The sequence below is a fragment of the Schistocerca cancellata genome, chromosome 4 (assembly GCF_023864275.1).
Source record: "Schistocerca cancellata isolate TAMUIC-IGC-003103 chromosome 4, iqSchCanc2.1, whole genome shotgun sequence".
NCBI lineage: Eukaryota > Metazoa > Arthropoda > Insecta > Orthoptera > Acrididae > Schistocerca > Schistocerca cancellata.
Genome location: NC_064629.1, coordinates 776,614,990 through 776,638,082, shown reverse-complemented (window position 1 = coordinate 776,638,082; position 23,093 = coordinate 776,614,990). Strand labels below are relative to the sequence as shown.

The window sequence follows — 23,093 nt, the reverse complement described above, 5'->3', positions numbered from 1 at the left end:
GTGGAGGTAGATTATCCAAAGTGGAACATGTCCTTAAAAATCATTTCAGACTTATGAGATTCTTTGAGCCTAGATCCCAGACAAAGAATGGGCTGATCATTCCCTATCACTGTCTTTCCTACACAGGCAATAAGAGCAATATTTCGATAGCTACTGGGATGGTGCTGTCTTTTTTGGTTTCAAAAGTGGAGCCCTTACTAATTACTTTCTCAAGTAAGAACATTGATCTTCATTACATATTTAATTTTAAAAAGCAAGGGCAAATTTATTCTGAAACTTCTAACTAATCTTCTGCAGCATGAAATTATGGATCACATCTGACCCCAGAACAGTATCATGAGTCACAAATAGCACAGTATTCAGTTCATAAATTGAGAAGGGGCTATAATCTTCATTCATGAAATTTAAGTACATTCTCCTTCTGCTTGTGGTTTCTCATTAGACCTTGCAACCCGGAACTGAATTTGAGGAGAATGTACAACAAATGTATTCAATCATTGTATGAAAATATTTTAGGCTTAAAGGAAACCACTCACTGAATAGCAGAAGCATCAAGTCATCAAGAGGCACATGAGGGAGGGATGGCAGGTGTACGGGCTAGCTATGTGACACATGAGCACTGGAGTTGGTAAGATACAGTGTATGAAGAAGGTCATGTGGAGGTGTGGGTTTGGAGGGCGTGACAGGACAGAGGAAAGGGAATCTGTTGGGTAGTGTGTGCGGGTATACTCTATTAGTGGAGCCTGAGGCCAGGAGGGCTACGGACCTGAAGGATAAATTGCAAGAACTTTGTTCACAAAAATTTTCTACTCTTACCGTTTACTTATTATGCATGGTCTCCTTTGTTATACTCTCCTCCACAATTGATACACCACTTCCAATGCTGTTACCCATTCAGGAAGCTGTCACAAGGTTTGCAACTCTGGAAGTAAAAACAAGTCCGCAGGGGCCAGGTATGGAGAGTATGTAGGATGAGGCAGCACAGTGATTTCATTTTTTGTGCAATAGTCACACACCAACAGGGATGAATGGGCAGGTGCATTATTATAATACATGAATTGTCTTGCCACATTTCAGGCATGGTTGCACGGACCTGAGGACCCACTGTAGGAGGCATTACGATAACAGTACCATCATCAGAGAGAGCGGTGACATCACAGCTGTAGCATACATCAGGATTATGTGTACAGGATGTAGATGCTTGTACTTTTTCTTAGCTTTTGGTATGTTAGTCTGTCCAGAGTCTTACATTCCTGTATTTTTTCTCTCTGTGAAAGATGGTGCAGTCTGGTGAGCAGGGAGAATGGTGCTCTCCACTGTTGACACAGATGGGAGGGAGTGCCACAAGAAATGGTCATGTGTAAATGATCATCCACAATCACTACAGGCTGGGCTGGCATTGCAACATGAAGACATGCCTGAATTTCATACACTGGAAGCACCGTATAGGGGGGAGGAACATAGTGTTTCATGTCAGATCAGTATACCATCACCTTGACCTTTTCAGGCAATGAATTGCCCCCAAAGGCCAAAATGAAAGCCTTGGTACTAACCTTATTATCCTTTGGTCCCCTATGGATATGATGGACAAACGCACACCCCGTTACTCCTAGTTTGCGCATAGCTAATCATCAGCCTGCTAGAGGAGGTCACGATGGAAAATTATGCCGATGCAAAATGATGCCTTGAACCATATTTAGACTACTGTGGGGAGTGATAGTCACCTGATGTCACCCAGCTTATCACAAACAAACAACACCCGTGAATAGGCAAGGTATGCTGTTTTAATCAAAACTGACCCACTCTTTATTTTGGAGACGGCTGCAACCTCCCCGAACTTGTCCTCTATATTCTCCACAAAGAATAACGGCTTTCTAGCCAAATAAAAATTCCAATCTGTCATCGTACAAACCACATATTGGGGGGGGGGGGGGGGGGGGGACTACTACTCTGCTTGTCATTTAGCCATATGTTCCTCCCACGGAGTAGTCAGGGAAGGAAACATTTTGGCGTCATATCTCTCTGCATTGAACGAGTTCTTTCCTTCTGAAGAGACTGATGGGGCCACATGAGCACCAGCAGGAGAATGCTTCATCTGCTTCACATGCAAGTCATCCTACAGGGTGCCAACCACTTTGAGTGGGGGCTCTCCCCATGGGTACCACCCAGCCTCAGCAATGGCTACCTGGCCAGCAATCTGTTGCTCTGTGTCCCCATGACCCAGTCACAACAGGCACACACTACTTGGCATGAATCTACATCTACATTGATACTCCACAAGCCACCATAATGTGCATGGCACAGGGTACCGTGTGTCACTACTTGTCATTTCCCCTACTGTTCCACTTGCAAATAGAGTGAGGGAAAAATGACTGTCTGTTCACCTCCGTAGATGCATTAATTTCTCGTATCTTATCTTCGTGGTTCTTATGCGCGATGTATGTTGGCAGGAGCACAATCATTCAGCAGTCAGCTTCAAATGCAGCTTCTCTAAATTTTCTCAGTAGTGTTTCCAGAAGAGAACACTGTCTTTTCGCCAAGGATTCCAATTTCAGTTCCCAAAGCATCTCTGTAACACTTCAGTTTTGTTTGAACCTATTGGTAACAAATCTAGCAGCCATTCTCTGAATTGCTTCGATATCTTCCTTCAATCCAACCTGGTACAGATCATAAACACTCGAGCAGTACTCAAGAATAGGTCGCACCAGCATCCTATATGCCGTCTCCTTTACAGGTGAACCACTCTTTGCTAAGATTCTCCCAATAAACCAAAGTTGACCATTTGCCTCCTCTATCACAGTTTTCACAAACTTGTTCCACCTCATATCGCTTTGCAATGTTGCACACAGATATTTAAATGATCTGACTGTGTCAAGCTGTACACTAATACTGTATCTGAACATTACAGGTTTGTTCTTCCTACTCATCCGCATTAACTTACATTTTTCTACATTTAGGGTTAGCTGCTTTTCATCACATGAACTGGAAAGTTTGTTGAAGTTGTCTTGTATCTTCCTACAGTCACTCAACTTTGACACCTTACCATACACCACAGCATCATCAATGAGCAACTGCAGACTGCTGCCCACCCTCTCTGCCAAATCATTTATGTTTATAGAGAACACCAGTCCTATCACACTTCCCTGGGGCACTCCTGATGATACTCTTGTCTCTGATGAACACTCACCATCAAGGAAAACATACTGGGTTCTATTATTTAAGAAATCTTTGAACCACTCGCATATCTGTGAACTTACTCCACATGCTCATACCTTTGTTAACAGCCTGCAATGGGGCATCATGTCAAATGTTTTCCAGAAATCTAGAAATATGAAATCTGCCTGTTGCCCTTCATCCATAGTTCTCAGTATATCATGTGAGAAAAGAGCAAGCTGAGTTTCGCATGAGCAATGCTTTCTAAAACCATGCTGGTTCATCGCCATAAGCTGCTTAGCCTCACGAAAGTTTATTGTATTCTAACTGAGAATGTGTTCAAGGATTCTGCAGCAAACAGAAGTTTGGGATACTGGTGCATAATTTTGCAGGTCCGTTCTTTTACCTTTCTTATATACTGGAGTCACCTGCGCTATTTTCCAGTTGTTTGGGACTTTGTGCTGGGCGAGAGATTCATGATAAATGCAAGCTAGGTAAGGGGCCAATGCCGTAGATGACATGTGGAGTTTTCAGTTCAAGGACCAATAGTGTGACCTCTGCATGGTCCGGGGGCTACCACCAACTAGGTATTTGATCCCCCCCCCCCCCCCCTCTCCTCCCACAACTAGATGGCTATCATGCTTGGTTTTGGGCATACTACCTTTCTGGAAACGAAGGGTGCAGCAAATGCTGGGACCCTGAGGTAGCCATGTATGTACTCACAAAAGAGTTGTGAGGCACCTACAGAATGCATTCAGGGCAAGGGAATTCTACTCACTGCAGATATGCCGTTCACAGGAACAAAGCTTTATGGGAGTGATTTCTGGCTCTGGAAAATGCAGGTACTGTTGATGGTTAGTGCCCTTAATGTGGACACAGTTGTGGATAGAGCCATCACCCCACACAAAAACAAAAACCCCACCCCAGTCCTCCTGCCAAACTGAAATCCTGGAATTGTGTTTCGATGACTCAGTGCTTCTGCTATTTGATTAGTGGTGTCCTTTACCCCTATAGTATTTATGTTCTGCCATATGTTGTATGAGTGTATCACTTTAAGGATGTCTTGCCCCATCCAATGCCTAATGGACAAACTGTATCCCCCTCTACGAAATCCTCTTCATTGAGTCCCAAGTAACAACGGCATGTGATGAATGGTGGAAGTACTTCAGAAACTCATGCCATAATCCCTACTTCTTGTCTATAGTGGTCAATCAGACTTCTGTCTCTCTCCTAGCCAAACTGCAAATTTCTTTGCAGATGAACTGCTCTTGAGTCCTCACAGCTCCATCTTTTTGTCCCTTATTGCAGGGAAACACATTTCATTTCATTAAGGAACAGGTTGTCTTCTTTGGTGACCGAAGAATTTGGTGTGGATGTATCCGTGGCAGACTGGATCATTCTGAACACTGAATGAGTGTTCACACACAATCAACTGGCTGCACAGTATCTGTTTTACCATACAGAGTATCAATTTTGGCAATCTTCTCTCTTATTCTGCACTTACTTTAGGACAGAAAGAAACAGCAATTTGTCACTGGACTGGAGGTTGCTTTCCACTTCCAAATGATTCATTGGGCAGAATCACTATGACAGTACTCCATATTGTAAAATCGATGCAGGGAATAATCATGTTTATGTGCTAAAACATGTCATTTTTCCCTTTATTAAGAAGTCAAATGTTCCATGAACATAAGGTATTCTCAACCACTCAGGCCCTGGGTAGGTCAAATTACAGTCCTAAAGAGGGTTATATGACTGTTTAAGGGGACCACACGTGCTCCAGGTCGAAAAAAATCGATTTTTGGTTTTCATCATATTTCGATAGATTAAGGTTTTATTTAAGTACTCTGAAAAGGATTTTGCTGAAAAAAATTTTTTTCTGAGCATTTAAAGAGCACGTGTGTTTATGTGCCACACCAACTTTTCTGCATGTATTTTAGATCTTTATATCCCCTACATAGCACTTTTGTTGTGTTTATTGAAGATGAGGAAACATAAAGGCAATTTAGAGGAAACAAGTTTAGAAAGCTTTCTGTAGAAGAGGTTATGTCGCCTGGCAACAATGTTTCTAATTGTAATTCTTCAACAAGTGCATCATCAAAGAAGCTCTCACCATTTCAAGAGAGTTACAATGAATTTTTTTATATCTTCAAATTTAACACATATTTCGGACAACAACACATATAAGTCACTGAGTAAGTTGACCTGTGTACAAGTCGGCATTCGATTAAACACTGAGTCTCAGTCTAGCGGCCGCTGCTCGGCTGGCCGCTTAGGTGGCGCAGCTGCTGCGTGGCTGGCAGACAGCGCCGCACGTAGAGGACGTGCGTAATTGCGCGGCGGCACTTTGAATAATCGGCGAGTCACAACAAATTTACTGTAAGTGACAAGGGGTCAGTAACATAAATTTGAGAATATTAGCAGATGTAATTTCTAAATTTGCACAATGTGGACAGTGTGGTGAGTCACAGAGTTTGAAAATTCATGAGAGTGCCAGTAGGAGAAAAGGCCTAGCAATTGCTTTGGGTTTCATTTGCACTAAATGCTCAGCTGTGATTTCATTTACGAGTTCTTCAAAACCAGATGCAAGTAGCCCTTATGAAATGAATACTAGATTAGTTTATGCCTTATGATCCTTGGCAAGGGCATGGCTGCAGGGAGAACATTTTGGTCAGTGATGAACTTACATCAACCACAAAATAAATTTGAAAAACTGACTGCAATATTAGAGAAAGCTGTATGTGAGGTCAGTGAGGAAAGCATGAAACTGGCTGCTAGGGACACAGTGGAAGAAAATGATGGATGTTTGGATATTGCAGTTGCACTTGATGGAAGTTGGCACAAAAGGGGGCATACTTCTCTGAATGGAGTAGTGACTGCCATGACTGTAGACACCAGTAAAGTGTTAGATGTGGAGATAATGTCTAAATATTGCAAATATTGTAAAGTCAATGAACATAAAGAACACAACTATGTGGCTAATTTTAGAGGAACAAATGGTAGTATGGAAGTTCATGGTGTACAACAAATATTTCATCGCTCCGTAGAAACAAGAGGCGTACGGTACACCAAATATTTAGGTGATGGTGACAGCAAGGCATACAACAGTGTGGTGAACTCTAAGCCATATGGAGATGCCATTATTAGCAAAATAAAATGTGTAGGCTATGTTCAAAAACGTTTGGGAACAAGGCTGAGAAAACTGACTGTTGATATGAGAGGCAAAAAATTAGAAGACGGAAAATTGTTGACCAGACAGGGTCAGTCAACTAAAACTGAAATAGAAAACTTGCAGGTATACTATGGGCAGGCAATTAGGAGAAATAAAGAAAATATGGAGGCAATGAAGATAGATGTTTGGGCCATATTCTTCCATAAGTCCTCTACTGATGATAAGCCATGTCATGGATTGTGTCCATCAGGAAAAAAAATTGTGGTGCTAATACAATAGGGCTCAGGCAACTGGAGAATCTTATTCTCACCAGTATTCTCTTCCTGCTGCTATTATTACAGCAATTAAACCTATTTTCAGAGATTTGGCTCATCCTGACCTTCTAAGGAAATGACTGGATGGGCAGGCACAGAGCCCATATGAATGTTTCAACAGCATAATTTGGAACCACCTTCCTAAAACTGTATTTGTAGGCATGCATACAATGAAACTAGGAGTTCATGATGCTGTTATTACATTCAATTGTGGTAATATTGGATAGTGCTGGGTACTGAAAAAGTTGGGAATTAATCCTGGTGAAAATATGATCACTGGGCTGCAACATTGCAATAAAATGAGGATAGCTGATGCAGACAGGTCTGCATCTAATATGGCCAACAAAGCAAGACAAACATCCAGTAAGGTGAAAAAGCTGGAAGACCTGCCAGAGGCCATAGAAGGGCCATCATATGCAGCAGGACAGTTTTAATAAACTGTAAGTAACAAACTTCAAAAGTTTTTTCTTTAAAGTCAATTTCCTGCAAACTAAAATTTTCAGTACATATGCCCCATTATATCATAAACTATGATAGATAAATAAATGAAATTTTCAGAGACTCTGCATAACATAAAAAGCCGCCTCTGGTACTACATTCATTAATATTCCCCCATTAGGAACTTCACAAAAAATATTTTCTACAGAAAAAACTTAATATTTTTTGTTAATAAATTTAAAAAAGTATTTCTTAAAACCTATAAAATGGATGAAGTAGTTTTTACTACAGTTGACTCTATTAGCATCTTGTAATATACAGTAAAAATAGTAAGGTCCTGCATCAAATAGTTTTTTTTCAGAAATGGGTCAAATACTAGCCTAAATTAACATGGGTTAGATAGGCAGGGTGTGGTTCCTATAAGTTTCTAAAACGAAGAAATAACTTAAGTTCTGAGTCAGAAACTGACTGTAATGTCGTCTCATAATCCAAGAAGTTATACCAAGCTTGAGGCGTTGCACCTTATATTGCTCCTATCTAGAACCTGTGTATTGGGAGAATGACTCATGCATGCAGTGACAGATGGTCTGAAGCAGGTTAAGTTGAGTACGTAGTTCTAATTTTCATTTTAGTAGTGTGAATTATGCATGAATGTGGTCTAAAGTAAATATGTAGATCATTGTTCTACTGATTAATGCTGTACGAACTAATATGGGAAAGTTTTAAGACAGTGTGAATGCAGACAATGGGGAATCTTGTATCACAATATGTTAAGTAAGTTTATGGTAAAAGGAAATCTAATTCGAGTGCAAATGAAAATAGATAATAACATAAAGTATAAAGAAAATATCAGAATGTTAAATTTTATTTCGGGAAAAAGCACAGTTCGAAAGAGTGTTATTTGTTGACTGGTTAGTCACGAAAAGTGTGGACTAACGCAGGAGAATAATGTTTTTCTATTGGTCTTACAGAAAACTGACTAATCAGAATGGGGTATTCTTCACGCGTCTCTTTTCTTGGAGATACAGAATGCTTACAGTAGTCAAAGTAGTCAAGAGCCCAGCCTTTCAATGCTACCGTCATGTGTAGTATGAGCTCTGAAGGAAGTTATAATTTGCTGGTTTTAGTTGTGCAAAGTGTCTTAAAGTGGAGACATATTTATTCCGGTGTGTTTTCTAGAAAGTACGGATTTTTTAAGTAATTTTACGTATGAGAAAAGACAGTAATTCTGTGTGTCATATTGAGCAGATAGGTGACAACAAACTTGAGCGCATTACATTAGACACCGATAAACTTAATAGTATGGCAAGCATTTTCATTTAAGAACAATCCGTGCTTAGTAGCTGTTCAGATTTCAGGAAAAATGTTACCATAAACTTGCTAACATGAATGAAATGGTTTGAGTTTGACTGTGTTAAGATTAGCATGGGCTTGGTGTGAACTTTTACATTATCAAGGTTCAGAATATACTGAAGTTTTGCCAGTATTTCCAGCTTTCATTCAAAATTAAGGAGTTCGCAGGTAGGTGCATGTAGAGGACGAAAGGAACCACGCTGCCACAAGCTCCTGATTCCTTGAGACAATAACACGTCAATGTTACACTAACTCAAATAATTGGAACTCACTTACAGAGCTGAGAGCATTGATCAGCCTCCAGTTTGGTAACTTCAGATATGTAAAACCCATAGCCATTCAGTAACGTTCAAATTTCCTGAGGTGCTGGCCATTTAGCATAACCAGGTGACCACATGTAACATATTAAATGCTACTAATACAGTGAGGATCCCCCCCCCCCCCTCCCCTCCCCACTCCCTCTCTGGGCGGTGTATAATACATATATTCTTAATTATTCTTTTCTGAATTTTTAATATGTACAGTATGTTACTTGACTTTCTCATAAGCAATTACATACCTTACAGGTGATTCGCAGCCTTGTTGTTGATTCACTGTTAACTATGGAATTCTATATTCTCCAGATTCACGTCAGCATCACTGGACAATATTTGCAGTACAACAGCACAGTTCCACAACTGAATTTCTCAATACTTAACACGTATACTCCAGTTTATACTCTCAACTATATTCCGACCTATGAAATAGAAAGTGACAAAATCTGCTATATCTTCATTTTTATGAATTACATTTGAATTCATCTTTGGTTCTGTATTGCACAATAAGGGTCTTCAACATGTTTCGAGTAAAACCACTTAGGTGGAATTGAGTTTCTGCATTACAGAATGTACTAATTATGCATTAAGGATTTTTTCAGGTGAATATTGTCTGTGTTGTGTAGTATATGATGGAAAAGTCCTACAACCATGATGGAGTAGGCTGAACTTCACAGTACGTTCTACACAGCCTAAATAATAAAAGACTCTTATTATTCACTTCGCTATTGATGTATTCTTCAATGATAACTTACTTTCTGCTAGTGCATTGTAGGTTAGATTCTCTCTAACAACTTTGTACTTTCCCAAGCCTGCTCAAGAATCTGGGACAAGAGAAACTGATTCTAAAATGCTACATTCAATTTGACAGTTAACACATCATAAGTGGCAATTATATATAGTTTTTGATACAATCTTTTAAGGAAGTAATTTTAACTTCTGCAGAAGCCTTAGCTAGATAGATTCTCTTCTTTTTGACACCAACGCCTAATTTAATTTTGAGGCTGTGTGAAGACAAGTCACATGCATAGCCTGTACTATCATCCACCTTGTGTCTTAGTGAAAGTAGCAAAATTGAAATGAATGATTTGTGGAGAGTCAACTCGAAAGTTTTACCAATATGGAACACATTGCCTTCATGCTTAGCTACTCAATTTTCTGGATACATCCAACTCAGCTGGGCATTCCTCCAACTTCCATAAACGATGACTTAGTGATGCAATTCTGCAGTGTCTAGTTAGTTCTTCTATTTATCTTTTATATCTTCAAATTTAACACATTTTTTGGACAACGCAACACACATATGTAAGTCACTGAATAAGTTGACCTGTGTACAAGTCGGCATTCGATTAAACACTGAGTCTCAGTCTAGCGGCCGCTGCTCGGCTGGCCGCTTAGGTGGCGCAGCTGCTGCCTGGCTGGCAGACAGCGCCGCACGTAGAGGACGTGCATAATTGCGCAGCGGCACTTTGAATAATCGGCGAGTCACAACACTTTTCCCCCCTTTGAAATTGTTGCACTGGTCTTGATGGAGGTGTCCTGGAGATGGCTAACGTCCATAGGCGTTGTTTGACGCGCCGTAAAGTCTCGAGGAGGAGGCTTCCCGTACGGACGGAAATGTCCCCGATGATAACGGGTCGAGATGACAGGAGACGTAGGGGTTGAATCTGCTGGGGCTCCCTGCACCAATCTGCCCGTTGCGGCAAGTCCAGTTGATATGACAGGAGACATGGGCGATGTGTCGGCGTCTGTTGGAGGAGGAGGCGAGTAGATGTACTCTGACAGAGGACGGTCCTCCGGTTCCTGCATGGGCACGTCTCCTGGTGGCGTCCGTTCTGGTGCTGGCATCGCGATGACGGTGAGAGGGCTGCGTTGTGAGTATTGGGAGATGCCAAGATCCCGAGCATCAGGTAGAGCCAAAGGTGGTGTGGCGGCATTTGGAACAGGCGTTGCTGGCACCCGAGGCCGAAGCTGGTCCGAATGACGCACTGCAACACCCGCGTCCGTCTGGATTTCATACAGGCGTCTGCCACGGTGTCGTAAGATGCGGCCCGGGCTCTATTTTGGCCGCCTGCCATATCCCCGTACCCAGACGAGGTCGTCGGCGGTGAACCGGCCAAGTGAAGGCACCCGCGGCCGTGAGGTGGGAGGCCGCAGAAGATGAAGTAGCGTGCGGGGCTGTCGGCCATGTAAGAGCTCAGCCAGGCTGTGATCGCCCATGGGGGTGAAACGGTAAGACGCCAGGAACTGGAGAAGCGCGTCATCAGCAGCAGAAGAAGTCAGAAGTTTCCGCATCTGAGCCTTAAATGTGCGGAGATTTTGAAGATGTTCTTCAGTGGTGGAGCCAGTGACAACAATGTCATCCATGTAATTGATACACCCCGGGACAGGGAGCAATAATTGTTCCAAGAATCGCTGAAAAAGAGCAGGGGTGCTAGCAACCCCGAATGGCAAGCGTTGGTATTGATAGAGGCCGAAAGGCGTGTTAAGGACCAGAAACTGCCGGGAAGTAGCGTCGAGAGGAAGTTGATGATAAGCTTCCGACAGGTCAATTTTAGAAAAATACTGTCCTCCAGCGAGTTTAGTGAACAGTTCTTCAGGACGGGGCATAGGGTAAGTGTCGATGAGGCATTGAGCATTTACAGTGGCTTTGAAATCGCCACAGAGACGAATATCACCATTTGGCTTAGCAACTACAACGACAGGAGAGGACCACTCACTGGAAGTGACAGGAAGCAAGACCCCTGAAGCAGTGAGACGATCCAACTCCCGTTTTACCCGATCACGAAAGGCCACAGGAATGGGCCGAGCCCGAAAAAACTTAGGCCGAGCAGTGGGTTTGAGCGTGATATGAGCTTCAAAGTCGTTTGCACGGCCTAACCCAGAAGAAAAAAGGGACGAAAATGTTGTAGACAAGGAATCCAGCTGAGCATAAGGAATAGCATCAGAGACAATATTGACAGAGTCATCTATGGAGAACCCAAAAGCGCGAAAGGCATCGAAACCAAAAAGATTTTCTGCGGTGCTCTGGTCGACCACAAATATGGGAACAGTGCGAACGATGGATTTGTAAGATACCTCAGCATTAAACTGTCCCAAGAGAGAAATCTTCTGTTTATTGTACATCCGTAATTGCCGAGTGACAGGGGACAGGAGTGGAGAACCCAGCTGAAGGTACATCTGAGAATTAATTATAGTGGCAGCAGAACCGGTATCCACTTACATGCGAACATCTTGACCAAGGATTTGGACAGTGAGGAATAACTTCCCTGAAAGGGAAGAAGTGCAATTGACAGACAACACAGAATCAGAATCAGCGTCATGTTCATGAACATCACGTATGCGGTCGGATTTACAAACGGAAGACACATGACCTTTCTTTTTGCAATTGTGACACACAGCCCAACGTTGGGGACAATCCTCGCGTGAATGTTTCGTAAAGCACCGCAGACATGAAGGAAGTTGCCGGGGATTTTGCTGCAGTTTCTTAGTGGGTTGTTTACGGCTAGGCCGCAGCTGCGCGTGGGAGCGTACTGCGGCCACGTCGGCCGGCGGGGACGCGCCGCACGCGTCGTCAACAGCGCACAGAGGTTGTATTTCCCCGACGTCGCCCCACGCCTCTATTTGCGCTCCAGCGGCGCGAGAAATTTCAAAAGACTGCGCAATGGAGAGAACTTCATCAAGAGTCGGATTCGGCAACTGAAGGGCACGTTGCCGAACTTCTTTGTCAGGCGCCGACCGGATATTAGCATCCCGTACCATGGAATCGGCATAGGATTCTTTGTGAATGTCAGCAACAAATTGACACTTTCGACTGAGGCCGTGAAGTTCAGCAGCCCAAGCGCGATAGGACTGATTTGGTTGTTTTTGACAACGATAAAAGGCAACACGAGAGGCTACCACATGTGTTTGCTTTTGAAAATGGACAGACAGAAGGGAGCACATTTCAGCAAAGGACAAAGACGCAGGATCCTTCAAAGGAGCCAATTGCGACAACAACCGATACATTTGAGGTGAAATCCGGGAAAGGAACAGAGACTTACATGGTTGTTCGTCCGTGACATGAAATGCCAAGAAGTGCTGTCGAAGACGTTTTTCATAATCAGACCAGTCTTCCGCCGTCTCGTCGTAAGGTGGAAAAGGAGGTACAGCCAACGACGAGAAACGCCCCGCATTTGACGCCGCGACGAAATCGCGAATCGCTGCTGTTAGAAGCATTTGCTGTTCAAGGAGATTTTGCAATAGTTACTCGACAGTAGCCATGGAACCCTGTGAGTCAACGGTGAAAAGGAAAAATCCACTACCTCGTCGCCAATTTTTATATCTTCAAATTTAACACATTTTTCGGACAACGCAAAACACATATATAAGTCACTGAATAAGTTGACCTGTGTACAAGTCGGCATTCAATTAAACACTGAGTCTCAGTCTAGCGGCCGCTGCTCGGCTGGCCGCTTAGGTGGCGCAGCTGCTGCCTGGCTGGCAGACAGCGCCGCACGTAGAGGACGTGCGTAATTGCGCGGCGGCACTTTGAATAATCGGCGAGTCACAACATTATCCATGCTTGTTCATTTCAGAAATCTTAGTCTCATTACAAGACATGTTCTAGGGTATTACTGTTAGTGCTAGAGAGGCAAAAATTGTGGGCAAAAGCTAGGGATAATGAAATGAGTTTCTGAAGTTCATGAAGGGTCCTAATATTATTTTACTACTTTTGTGCGTCTACATCACCCCTGCAAGTTTGCAGCATCATCATGGGAATAAGTTGTAACTGATGCAGTAAGAAAACTGATGTGAGTTACAAAATTTCCATTTTTTATCAAATCACAAAGCCTAATTTACCTTTCTTTTCATTCAAGCCTGACTATGTTTATCATAGTACACTACTGGCCATTAAAGTTGCTACACCAAGAAGAAATGCAGATGATAAACGGGTATTCATTGGACAAATATAATATACTAGAACTGACATGTGATTACATTTTCACACAATTTGTGAACGGCTCATAACACATCTGAAATGTAACGTCCACTGTTCAAAGTGCCATCAATGCGAACAACAGGTGACCAAGACATGTAACCAATGGCACCCCATACCATCACGCCGGGTGATACGCCAGTATGGTGATGACGAATACACGCTTCCAATGTGCGTTCACTGTGATGTCGCCAAACACAGATGCGACCATCATGATGCTGTAAACAGAAACTGGATTCATCCAATAAAATGACATTTTGCCATTCGTGCACCTAGGGTCGTTGTTGAGTACACAATCACAGGCACTCCTGTCTGTGATGCAGTGTCAAGGGTAACCGCAGCCATGGTCTCCGAGCTGATAGCCCATGCTGCTGCAAACATCATCGAACTGTTCGTGCAGATGGTTGTTGTCTTGCAAACGTCCCCATCTATTGACTCAGGGATCGAGACGTGGCTGCACGATCCGTTACAGCCATGCGGATAAGATGCCTGTCTTCTTGACTGCTAGTGATACGAGGCTGTTGGGATCCAGCACGATGTTCCGTATTACCCTCCTGAACCCACTGATTCCATATTCTGCTAACAGTCATTGGATCTGGACCAACGTGAGCAGCAATGTCATGATGTCTTTCAGAATCCCTGACACATTTTAATCACAAGTTAATAAACTGTACAAAACTACACTGTAACTTTAAAATTAAAATGCATACAGTAACAAACATAAAAATCACACACATAAAACAACAGATTAACGATTACAGTAAAGTGAGCAGTCTGGTAGTAAAATAGTCAGTAAACTGTGCAGGCATGAGGAGTGTACTGTTGTGACAGGAGTAAAATTCATTGATAACAATGGTGTGCTGTTCAGCACGGAGTGTAGAAGGATGGTCAGAAACACGGTCAGATCATCTGAGGAGTTAGTTAAGCGAAGGCTGGATAATCGAGGTTCTACTGTATATCCATCATTCGGTTTCAAAATTTGCTGTGATTATGTTACATCATCTGGAAAGGTTAAGCTTCCTCCTCTTCCTTACAGGTTTAACTAGGTTCCATATCTTTAATTCCTTGCACTATTCCTCCATTTTTTTTTGTCCAATATGTAGTTAAAGAAGAGTGGGTCAAGTTCATCTTCTAGTGTAACTTCTGTTTTGATTTCAAAGGGTTAGTCAAGATTACTTTTATAATCTTTAGCAGTGTTCCAGTGCTACTATGTCAAGTACTGAATCATTTCAGTGGAATCATATGTCTTTTCAAAACCTACAAAATAAATACATATTGTCTTTGTCTCAGCATGTAATATCTTATTAAGATTTTCAGATTCAATATTTGCTTACTAACCTTTTTGGAATCCTCACTGATATCCTCCCAGTTTGTGCTTGAATTATTTTAGCTGTTTTAAGATGGACAGTAACAGGTGTGTATCTTCAAGCAAAAATCGAAATGATATTATAGTCTATACAAAGGAATGATGTTAATAACTACAGACTCATTTTGATCCTATCAATTATATTCAAGGCTCTTGAGAAAGAAGTATGTGACTGCATAATTAAGTTCCTGGAAGGCAACTGTTTATTGAGCCCTCATCAGTTTGGCTTAGAAAAAGGAGATTAATAATTGGGGTCCTATATTCATTTCTAAATGAAGGTTATAGTGTACCCAGTGACAGAAAGCATACAACAGGAATATTCCTTGATCTCACAAAGTCCTTTCATCTTATCAACCATGAAATACTTATGGATAAACTGCAGGCAGAGTACAAAAAAGTTGTAATCATCTAAAAAAGAAATGTTGTAAGCAGACAGTCAAAGGAGCAAGTTGTCAGACAAAGTACTCAACATTCGACACTTGGTCCACTTCTGTTTATTACATTTATCATTCAAAAAGGTCTACCAGTAATGTTTGCTGATGACACCAATATACATACTGTATTCAAATCATTGTGCTAATGACCTCCATAACACTATTTCTGACACAAATTCCTTGCTGATAAATTGGTTTAACACAAACTAACTATTATGTTGCACAACACAATATTAGAATCCTCACCAAACAACTTTTAATTAGTCTCCACGTAGCGGAAATTACAGACACACTGAAGGACATTACAATAGCAACAAGCACACAAAATTATGGGTACATAAATCACAGTTTAAGAGTGAACTGTTTCTTAATCACAAAAACATTCGAGTGGCTGAGGGCCCGTAGCTCCAGCTTATATACTGCTTGTTTGCACACAGTGCAGTGCTAGCTGCACTGAGTGATATGGTCTCTTTAGGCGACCCATGCAGGTGCGTGCTGTTTAATTATGTGCATTCACTGTATAAGGTTATCACACTAACGGCGTGTATAAATTTTTGCACATCAGACGTTTCATCAAGGAAAGATGACGACAGATTTTAAAAAGTATCGATGAACCAGAAGGTAACCACTCAGAGTGTGGCTGGATGACACTCTATGGTGGGCCATACAAAAGATTAGTAAATAGACTGAACAGTTTTGTGCTAAGCATTTAATGTCCTGAGTAATGTCTGTGACATTCCAACACTAAAATATGCTTACTCTGAACTTGCATACTCAGCAGTCACATATTGCATTTCATTTTGGGGCATCTCACACAGAAATATATTATGCAGAAGAGAATAATTAAGATAATGAGACAAATTCCTCTCTCCTCCACCACTCAACATCTATTTCTGGAGCTCAATATCCTGTCAGGACCTTATATTTGTATTCACAAAACAGTGTGTTTTATTCACGAACATTTACACATTTTTAAAAAGAATAAAGACATCTACAATCACTGAACCTGTCACTCCAGTTACCTATCTATAATTAGTCAATGATTATTTACAGGTCTCAGCAGTGTAAGGCACATTGGAGTTGTTCTTCAAAGCTACCCAAAAGCTTAAAATCGAATGGAAAAGGATTCAGAGTAAAAGTAAAAGTGTTACTTCTGAAGAATTGCTTCCTTACACTAGAATAATTCACAAATGCCAGTCTAAAAATAACCACACTGAATATTTTCTTGTGCAGTGTAAGTTTATAGCTGATTAGTTCATTCTAAGACATTACTATTATTTTTCTTATTATGAATCTAAAATAACTAAATTTTTTCATGTGTGCCATTTTTAGCTGATTTATTTAATTCTACAGATGTACTTGTTGTTTTTCTTTATGAGTTTATTTTACTGTAATTATGACTTGTCCCACATGCACTGCTTTTCTCTTATTACAAGTTAATTATAATATTTACATGAAATGTTTAACTGTGACTTGTTCCAGATCCTTGTGCAACAACACACAACAGGATTTCTGGAAACAATAAAAATCAAATCAAATAAAAAATAATGTTCCTTACCTACACAAACGTCATAGGCCAGACCACATATGTAAATGTCAGTCGCGTTTCTCTGTTTCAATTCAGAGAACAATGTTGTATCTGCTAGTTTTTTATTATCCCAAAACACTGAATAAGAATCAACTTCAGGATTGGTGCCTTTGTAAATTTTGATAGCATTTTCCACAATCTACAACACAAAAAAGAAATATAAGAGGGAAGTAATATCAAATGAAGGTAGTTTATGTAAGGAGCTTAATTACAAATTACACAAAATTTCAAACACATGAAAAGCATTTCTTGATTAGATGAATGGGTATGGTGAATACCATTATGTGAAAATTTTGCACAAGATTATATACAGTGTGTCACGATTCCTGTGAAAAAGCATATAAACAATTGATTTTGGGGACTTATTTACAGAATATTCAAATTTCCTAAAACATTCTACTATGTAGAAAAAGGCGCACTCTCTTCTGAGGCACTTCAGTTCCAATATTCCACCAATAACTCAGAATTTACAATTATTAAATGATAAATATCTGCAGGAAGCAGGGATAAAACTGGTAACCCAGACATCACCAGCCAGTAAAACTGTTGGTATATGACTTAGAAGCACCATTTCTATCTCTAACACCCAACATATTTTTTGAACAGGGATGCTTCCCTAATATGTTACAGTATGCAGATGTGAAACCTGTGTTCATGAAAGGCTCCACATGTGACCAAGCAAGCTGGGATATTTTTACTTCCCCTTTTGTTTTGCCGTCTGCCTCTTTAAAATTCATTTTTTTTCATTTTTGACTAATTACTATTAACATACATGAGTATAATCTGCATTTTCATAAAAGAGAAATGATGGCCCTCAGTTTTAAAGAATATAACACCAGATCTAATTTTGTCCTTAGTTTATGTATGTAATTGATTTTCTAATTTATTTTGACTATTCCTTGTTAATATCTTTCATTATAGGGTGAAATCAGTAATTGTTTCATAACTTACATCTATTGTTGACTTATAAACAAATATAAATTCCGTTCTAATTATAAACATTTGGGAGACAAAACACTGGCATTCTTTAAGTGTTTATTTGGTTCTATTTGAAAACATGTTAGCAAAGCCAGTCATTAATTAATTCCAAAGTAATTACCAGTTTTGTCAAAAGTATTGTTTATATAACTACATCTGTTAATTTCATCATTGCAACAAATAATACGGCTTAACCCTTGTAGTAGAAGAAACTGTTAAAAAGATGCAATTTTTGATATATTCACTTAATTTAATGAGTTACGTTTTAACTGTAATTTCTGCATCTTAAACAGCGAACAATGTGTAGTTTCAGTGCCTACTATTATGATGATATATAAAGGCCCAATTTTTGGTCCTGAAACAGTCAGTCCATGGCCGATTTTCAGACGAGAAACTCGTGCTGGTTAGGTCAACAACAGCATCAACTTAACTGTGAAATAAGTGTAAGAAAAATAGGCTGCATGTTAAAACAATGACAGTGTCTGTTCAATATGTCTCGTGTTATTCTGCAAGAACTGTGTAGTTAGGTTTTTTACTGCTCATAAATGTTCAACAGCAAACTATTGTAGCAGTATGCTGATGTTTACCTGCATACTAGTAATGAGGCTTATCGAAAGTTAACCAATAGTGCACTGGCCATATTAACTGTGTAATATTTGGGGGGTTGTGAACAGTGAAGTAAAGAACAGTGAAACACTTCTGTGCAACTGTTGGCTACATTATTTACGTAGTCAGTGTTGAACTTCCACCCCCCCCCCCCCCCCCCCCCCCCTATTTTTCAGTCAGTATAGCAATGCAGTACGTCCACACCGAGTACAATCAACAAAGAAATAAAGCAGGTAAATGTCACAAGCAGAAGGGATGGGAAAGTGTCACCCTATTATTATTCTACCAGTAATCTAGAATGTATTTGAGAAAGTAGGTGAAATACATTTCCAAAATTTTCCTGCAAAATTGTTCTAAGAAACAAAATTCATTCGTATCAGGATAATGCACTGCAGATGGAAAAAACAAACTTGTCTAAAAGGGTGAGCACAGCATTGTACATTGGAGCTGTAATCTTTTGTGATATTACTGGACCTGTGAATTGGTAAACCATGCATTGCTCTCAACAAAATTTTTCTGGGTGCACTGTCACATCATTAAATAAAACACTTCAAATTATAAAGTAACACATATTTTGGCGATGATGCAGGGGTTTTTCTTATCAGCCATGCCTTCCTCATCCACACCTTAGATAAATATAAGATTAGGGACCATGCTCCAGAGTGGCCTGCAGATGTGGAGAAAATAAGAAAATGAAATGAATTTTATTTTAAGTGAAGTGCAATATAATGAGATGTCCCTCTAGGCTAAGTTTTAAGGAGAACCCTGTTTCTGCCCTGTATGAATGACTAACCCTACAGAGAGAATTCTCTATCATTTCTGTTAGTAGCGATGAATTTGTCTTAAGCAAAGGTAGTAATACAATAGAAGTTCCGGATTATATTGTAAAAACTCTCAGTAGCCTTGACATTTTGATCAAAAGAGAGCATATCAAAAAGCATATGATAACAGTTGAGCACCAAACAATCACAATAAATCATTACAATTAATATGTAGAAGAAGTTGATGTAATCAGATTACATCGATTCAATTTGAACTGTAACTTAATCTGGAACACACATGATGGAAAAGAAGGTTATAATTTCTAGCCACATTGAAGACGAGATCATTAATGACACAGCACAAGAATAGACTTAGTTTGTCACTTTTAAATGTATCAGCAAGAGTATCAGGTTACCATTATTAGTAATTTATTAGTTTTGATTTAATAATTATGAACTTTTATCACAATCTTTCCGGCAAGTCTAATAAACCAAAATTCAAAATATGTATCAACATCAGCAAGCAGAATAAGATACATGCACATGCCACAAATTCAGAACTTGTGGAGGGGGAAAAAATCTTTACGAATGACTCCCAAATAAAGAATTTACATGTATATTTTGTAATGAACAAGCCATTTGAATCTTACTACATGGTTTTCTATTTCACATTAAAAATCTACGTGATAGATAATTATTAGAGAACACTCACTTTCAAATCTTTGTGCAATTCAGCACCCCACGAATCTTGGACACAGTGTCGTGGCCACAGTCGTTGCTTCATAAGTGGAGGGCCTTCAAATATAACTGTGTCATATGTTTGTGCTTCCTCTGCTGACACCTTTAATGGAAAAAAGATACAATCTGTACTGTAAGTATACACATACTTACCATTAACAGAATTTAAAATACAGCTCTGAGTATTACCACAGAGGCAAAAATGTGAAAGGGAAGTATAGTATTTCAAAATCTAGCTCCCAGTATTATCATAAAGACAAAAATTTGACAAGAGTTAAGAAAATTTCTTTGAATGCACCACACGAATATTAAAGATATGGAGCTAAGAGAGATAAATCCCTGTGGTTTCAGCACCTCCAAGCTGAAAACTATAAATATGCAGTATTTTTACAGATAAATCTTCTGCTATTGGTTCCCTGTATGCACGAAACATCCATACGTTATTATCTCTACACTCAATGCCAGTAAGAAAGTTACCATAATCATGCTGGGTTTGCTATTCGGTGCACTATCCCTGCTGTAAATGCCTCGATATTGTATTTTACTTTCCTACTGAGCTATTTCCTGTTCTCATTCAAAACAGCAGCCATTGTATTTTCTACTTTCAGTTTATTAGCCTTTTTTTAAACATGCAAGGAAACTGATACCAGTTTTTATCCACTGTTTCTTTTCTGTGTTCTGTTTTCATCCAACTTGCATTCTTAGAGTATATCTATCATACCTTGGACTTTTAGTAAATTGAATGAAATATTGGTTTATCATGGAAAAATCCAACCAAGGAGACTAACACATTCAGAGACAGAATTGCAGGCCAACTTGTTGCACCTTCAGGAGGTGAAACATTTAATACCGCTGATACACAACATACATATAAAAGTGACACACTACCCAGCTTTTGGAACAATTCCTTTCTCAGGGTGGAGAGAGGAATTCATTGGGAAAAATGGAAAACGAACATACATATAAAAGTGACACACTACCCAGCTTTTGGAACAGTTCCTTTCTCAGGGCGGAGAGAGGGATAAATTGGGAAAAATGGAAAACTAAAGGTACACATCTGTGAGCAAGGCCAGCAGTTTTCACTGCTTCCACCAGTTGTTTGTAGGAACTGAGGAAGGCCTCAGAACATAAGAGATTGGTGTCACTTGTGCCGACATGAGACACAGCTAATAGTGGCTGGACCTTGCACACTCAATAGATGCATACAGAGCCTTCTCCACATCTCAGATGAGCCCCCACCCACTCTTGGCAAACATACCAAGCAACAAACAATGGAACTCTTTCCAGCTACTAATACAAATACTGTATATTCTAGAATGCTGGTACTTAAGGCAAACTTCACATATTCCACAATATAAAGAGATAAGATATGTTAAGCACCTTCCAGAAATGATAAATACCTCATAAGAAATAACTGATAGTGGTCCGGTATGTAATGATGACCCACAGCACACCAGCCAGCAATACTACCAATATGCTACACTTCATCTGCTACAGCTCACAACAGTGTTTGTTAGTTAATAAAATGACAACAGTTATGATATAAATTAGCATTGCAAAATAAGTTTTATTATATTAGTGCAAGCACAGTTGTTTTCTAACTAAGCACTTCAGTTCATTATACTGAAGGAAACAAGTCACTATTTTGACTACTGATAATTCATGTATTCTTCGACAATATAAATGCTGTTGCTAAGTGGTTTTTGTTTTAATACCTGGAATTTTGATATTCTTTTATTTCCTTTATTAAAGCAATAATACATTTTTGGCATGTAAAGAGCACTTCCTCTACGCATGACTTTCGAGTGTTTTTCTCTATTCAACCAAATCATGTACACAAGAAAGAACCAGCAGTGGAATCAAAATGCTCGAGATGACATCACAGCAAACTTTTTAATTTTTGTGATGAAAAAATCAATCCAATTGTGATATTCAGTATTAAGTCTAGTACAGATGACTTCCTTCCAACAATAAATCATTGTACAACTACAAGTCCTTATTTCACAGACACTCACAAGCCACCTTTCATTTAGTGACAAGTATCTTCCAACCCATGTCTCATGTACTAATCTCGTCAAAAATTTAAAGCGCACACACAATAGGAGTTTTAAGTAAAAGAAACAAATGTAAATGTCCCCTTCTTCACAATTATCAAAATTATCATGCATTTTATTACTTTTTTATGTGTATTCCTCCCCGCCACCCTTTCTGTAATTAATTTCTCTCTTTCTCTGCAGTTTAGTCGCACGATTCATTACATCTTTCATCTCTCTTAACCCATCTTCACTTCTCACTCTGTTCATTCAATTATCTTGTAACTGGAGGTGGCACAGTGCTTAATAATGTAGTCTCTCTGACCACCTCACACTGCCACCTTCTCCTACATCTTTGTCTTCTTTCATCATCACTAAGTGTGGGTCCCTTTCAATATAGTGTTTGAGTGTCCTGTGCCCCCATTTCTGCCCTACTTTATGTCATCACCTGTGGAAGGAACATTTAGTTCTGGAATTTAGCGTTGTTATTTGGAACTAGGGGAATGGAACTAATGATGATTACGCAGACTATTTGATACACAATAACTACATCCACTTCTCAGTCTTTCGTGCAGGAAAGTTTATTTTTTTCAAATATAGATCGTGATCCGTTTGATTATCTTTGAATTTTAATATGATCATTACTGCCTTTCCTACATATCATCCCCCCCCCCCCCCCCCACCACCACCACACACATACATACACACACACACACACACACACACACACACACACACACACACACACGAGTAGGGAATGAGGGATCTACTACTGCATGTGTAGTAGTGTTTCCATCATGCATTGTAAGACGTGGAACAATAAAACATGAAATGCGAACCCCCCCTCCCCCCCCCCCCCCATACACA

General features: G+C 40.0%; 1 protein-coding gene across 3 annotated transcripts in view; it reads right to left on the bottom strand.

The window, feature by feature from the left end:
- The window catches only part of LOC126184600 (nicotinamidase), a 313,135-nt gene that overhangs the window by 89,054 nt on the left and 200,988 nt on the right, over nt 1-23,093 (bottom strand). For 2 of the 3 annotated variants that reach the window (XM_049927043.1, XM_049927044.1), the window contains exons 7-8: nt 20,168-20,296; nt 17,081-17,249 (exon numbers count right to left, since the gene is read on the bottom strand). In XM_049927043.1, the coding sequence (XP_049783000.1) occupies nt 17,081-17,249; nt 20,168-20,296 (298 nt within the window). Of the gene's footprint in view, nt 1-9,016; nt 9,167-17,080; nt 17,250-20,167; nt 20,297-23,093 lie in introns of those variants that run through there. The other variant, XM_049927045.1, reaches the window with a different exon arrangement.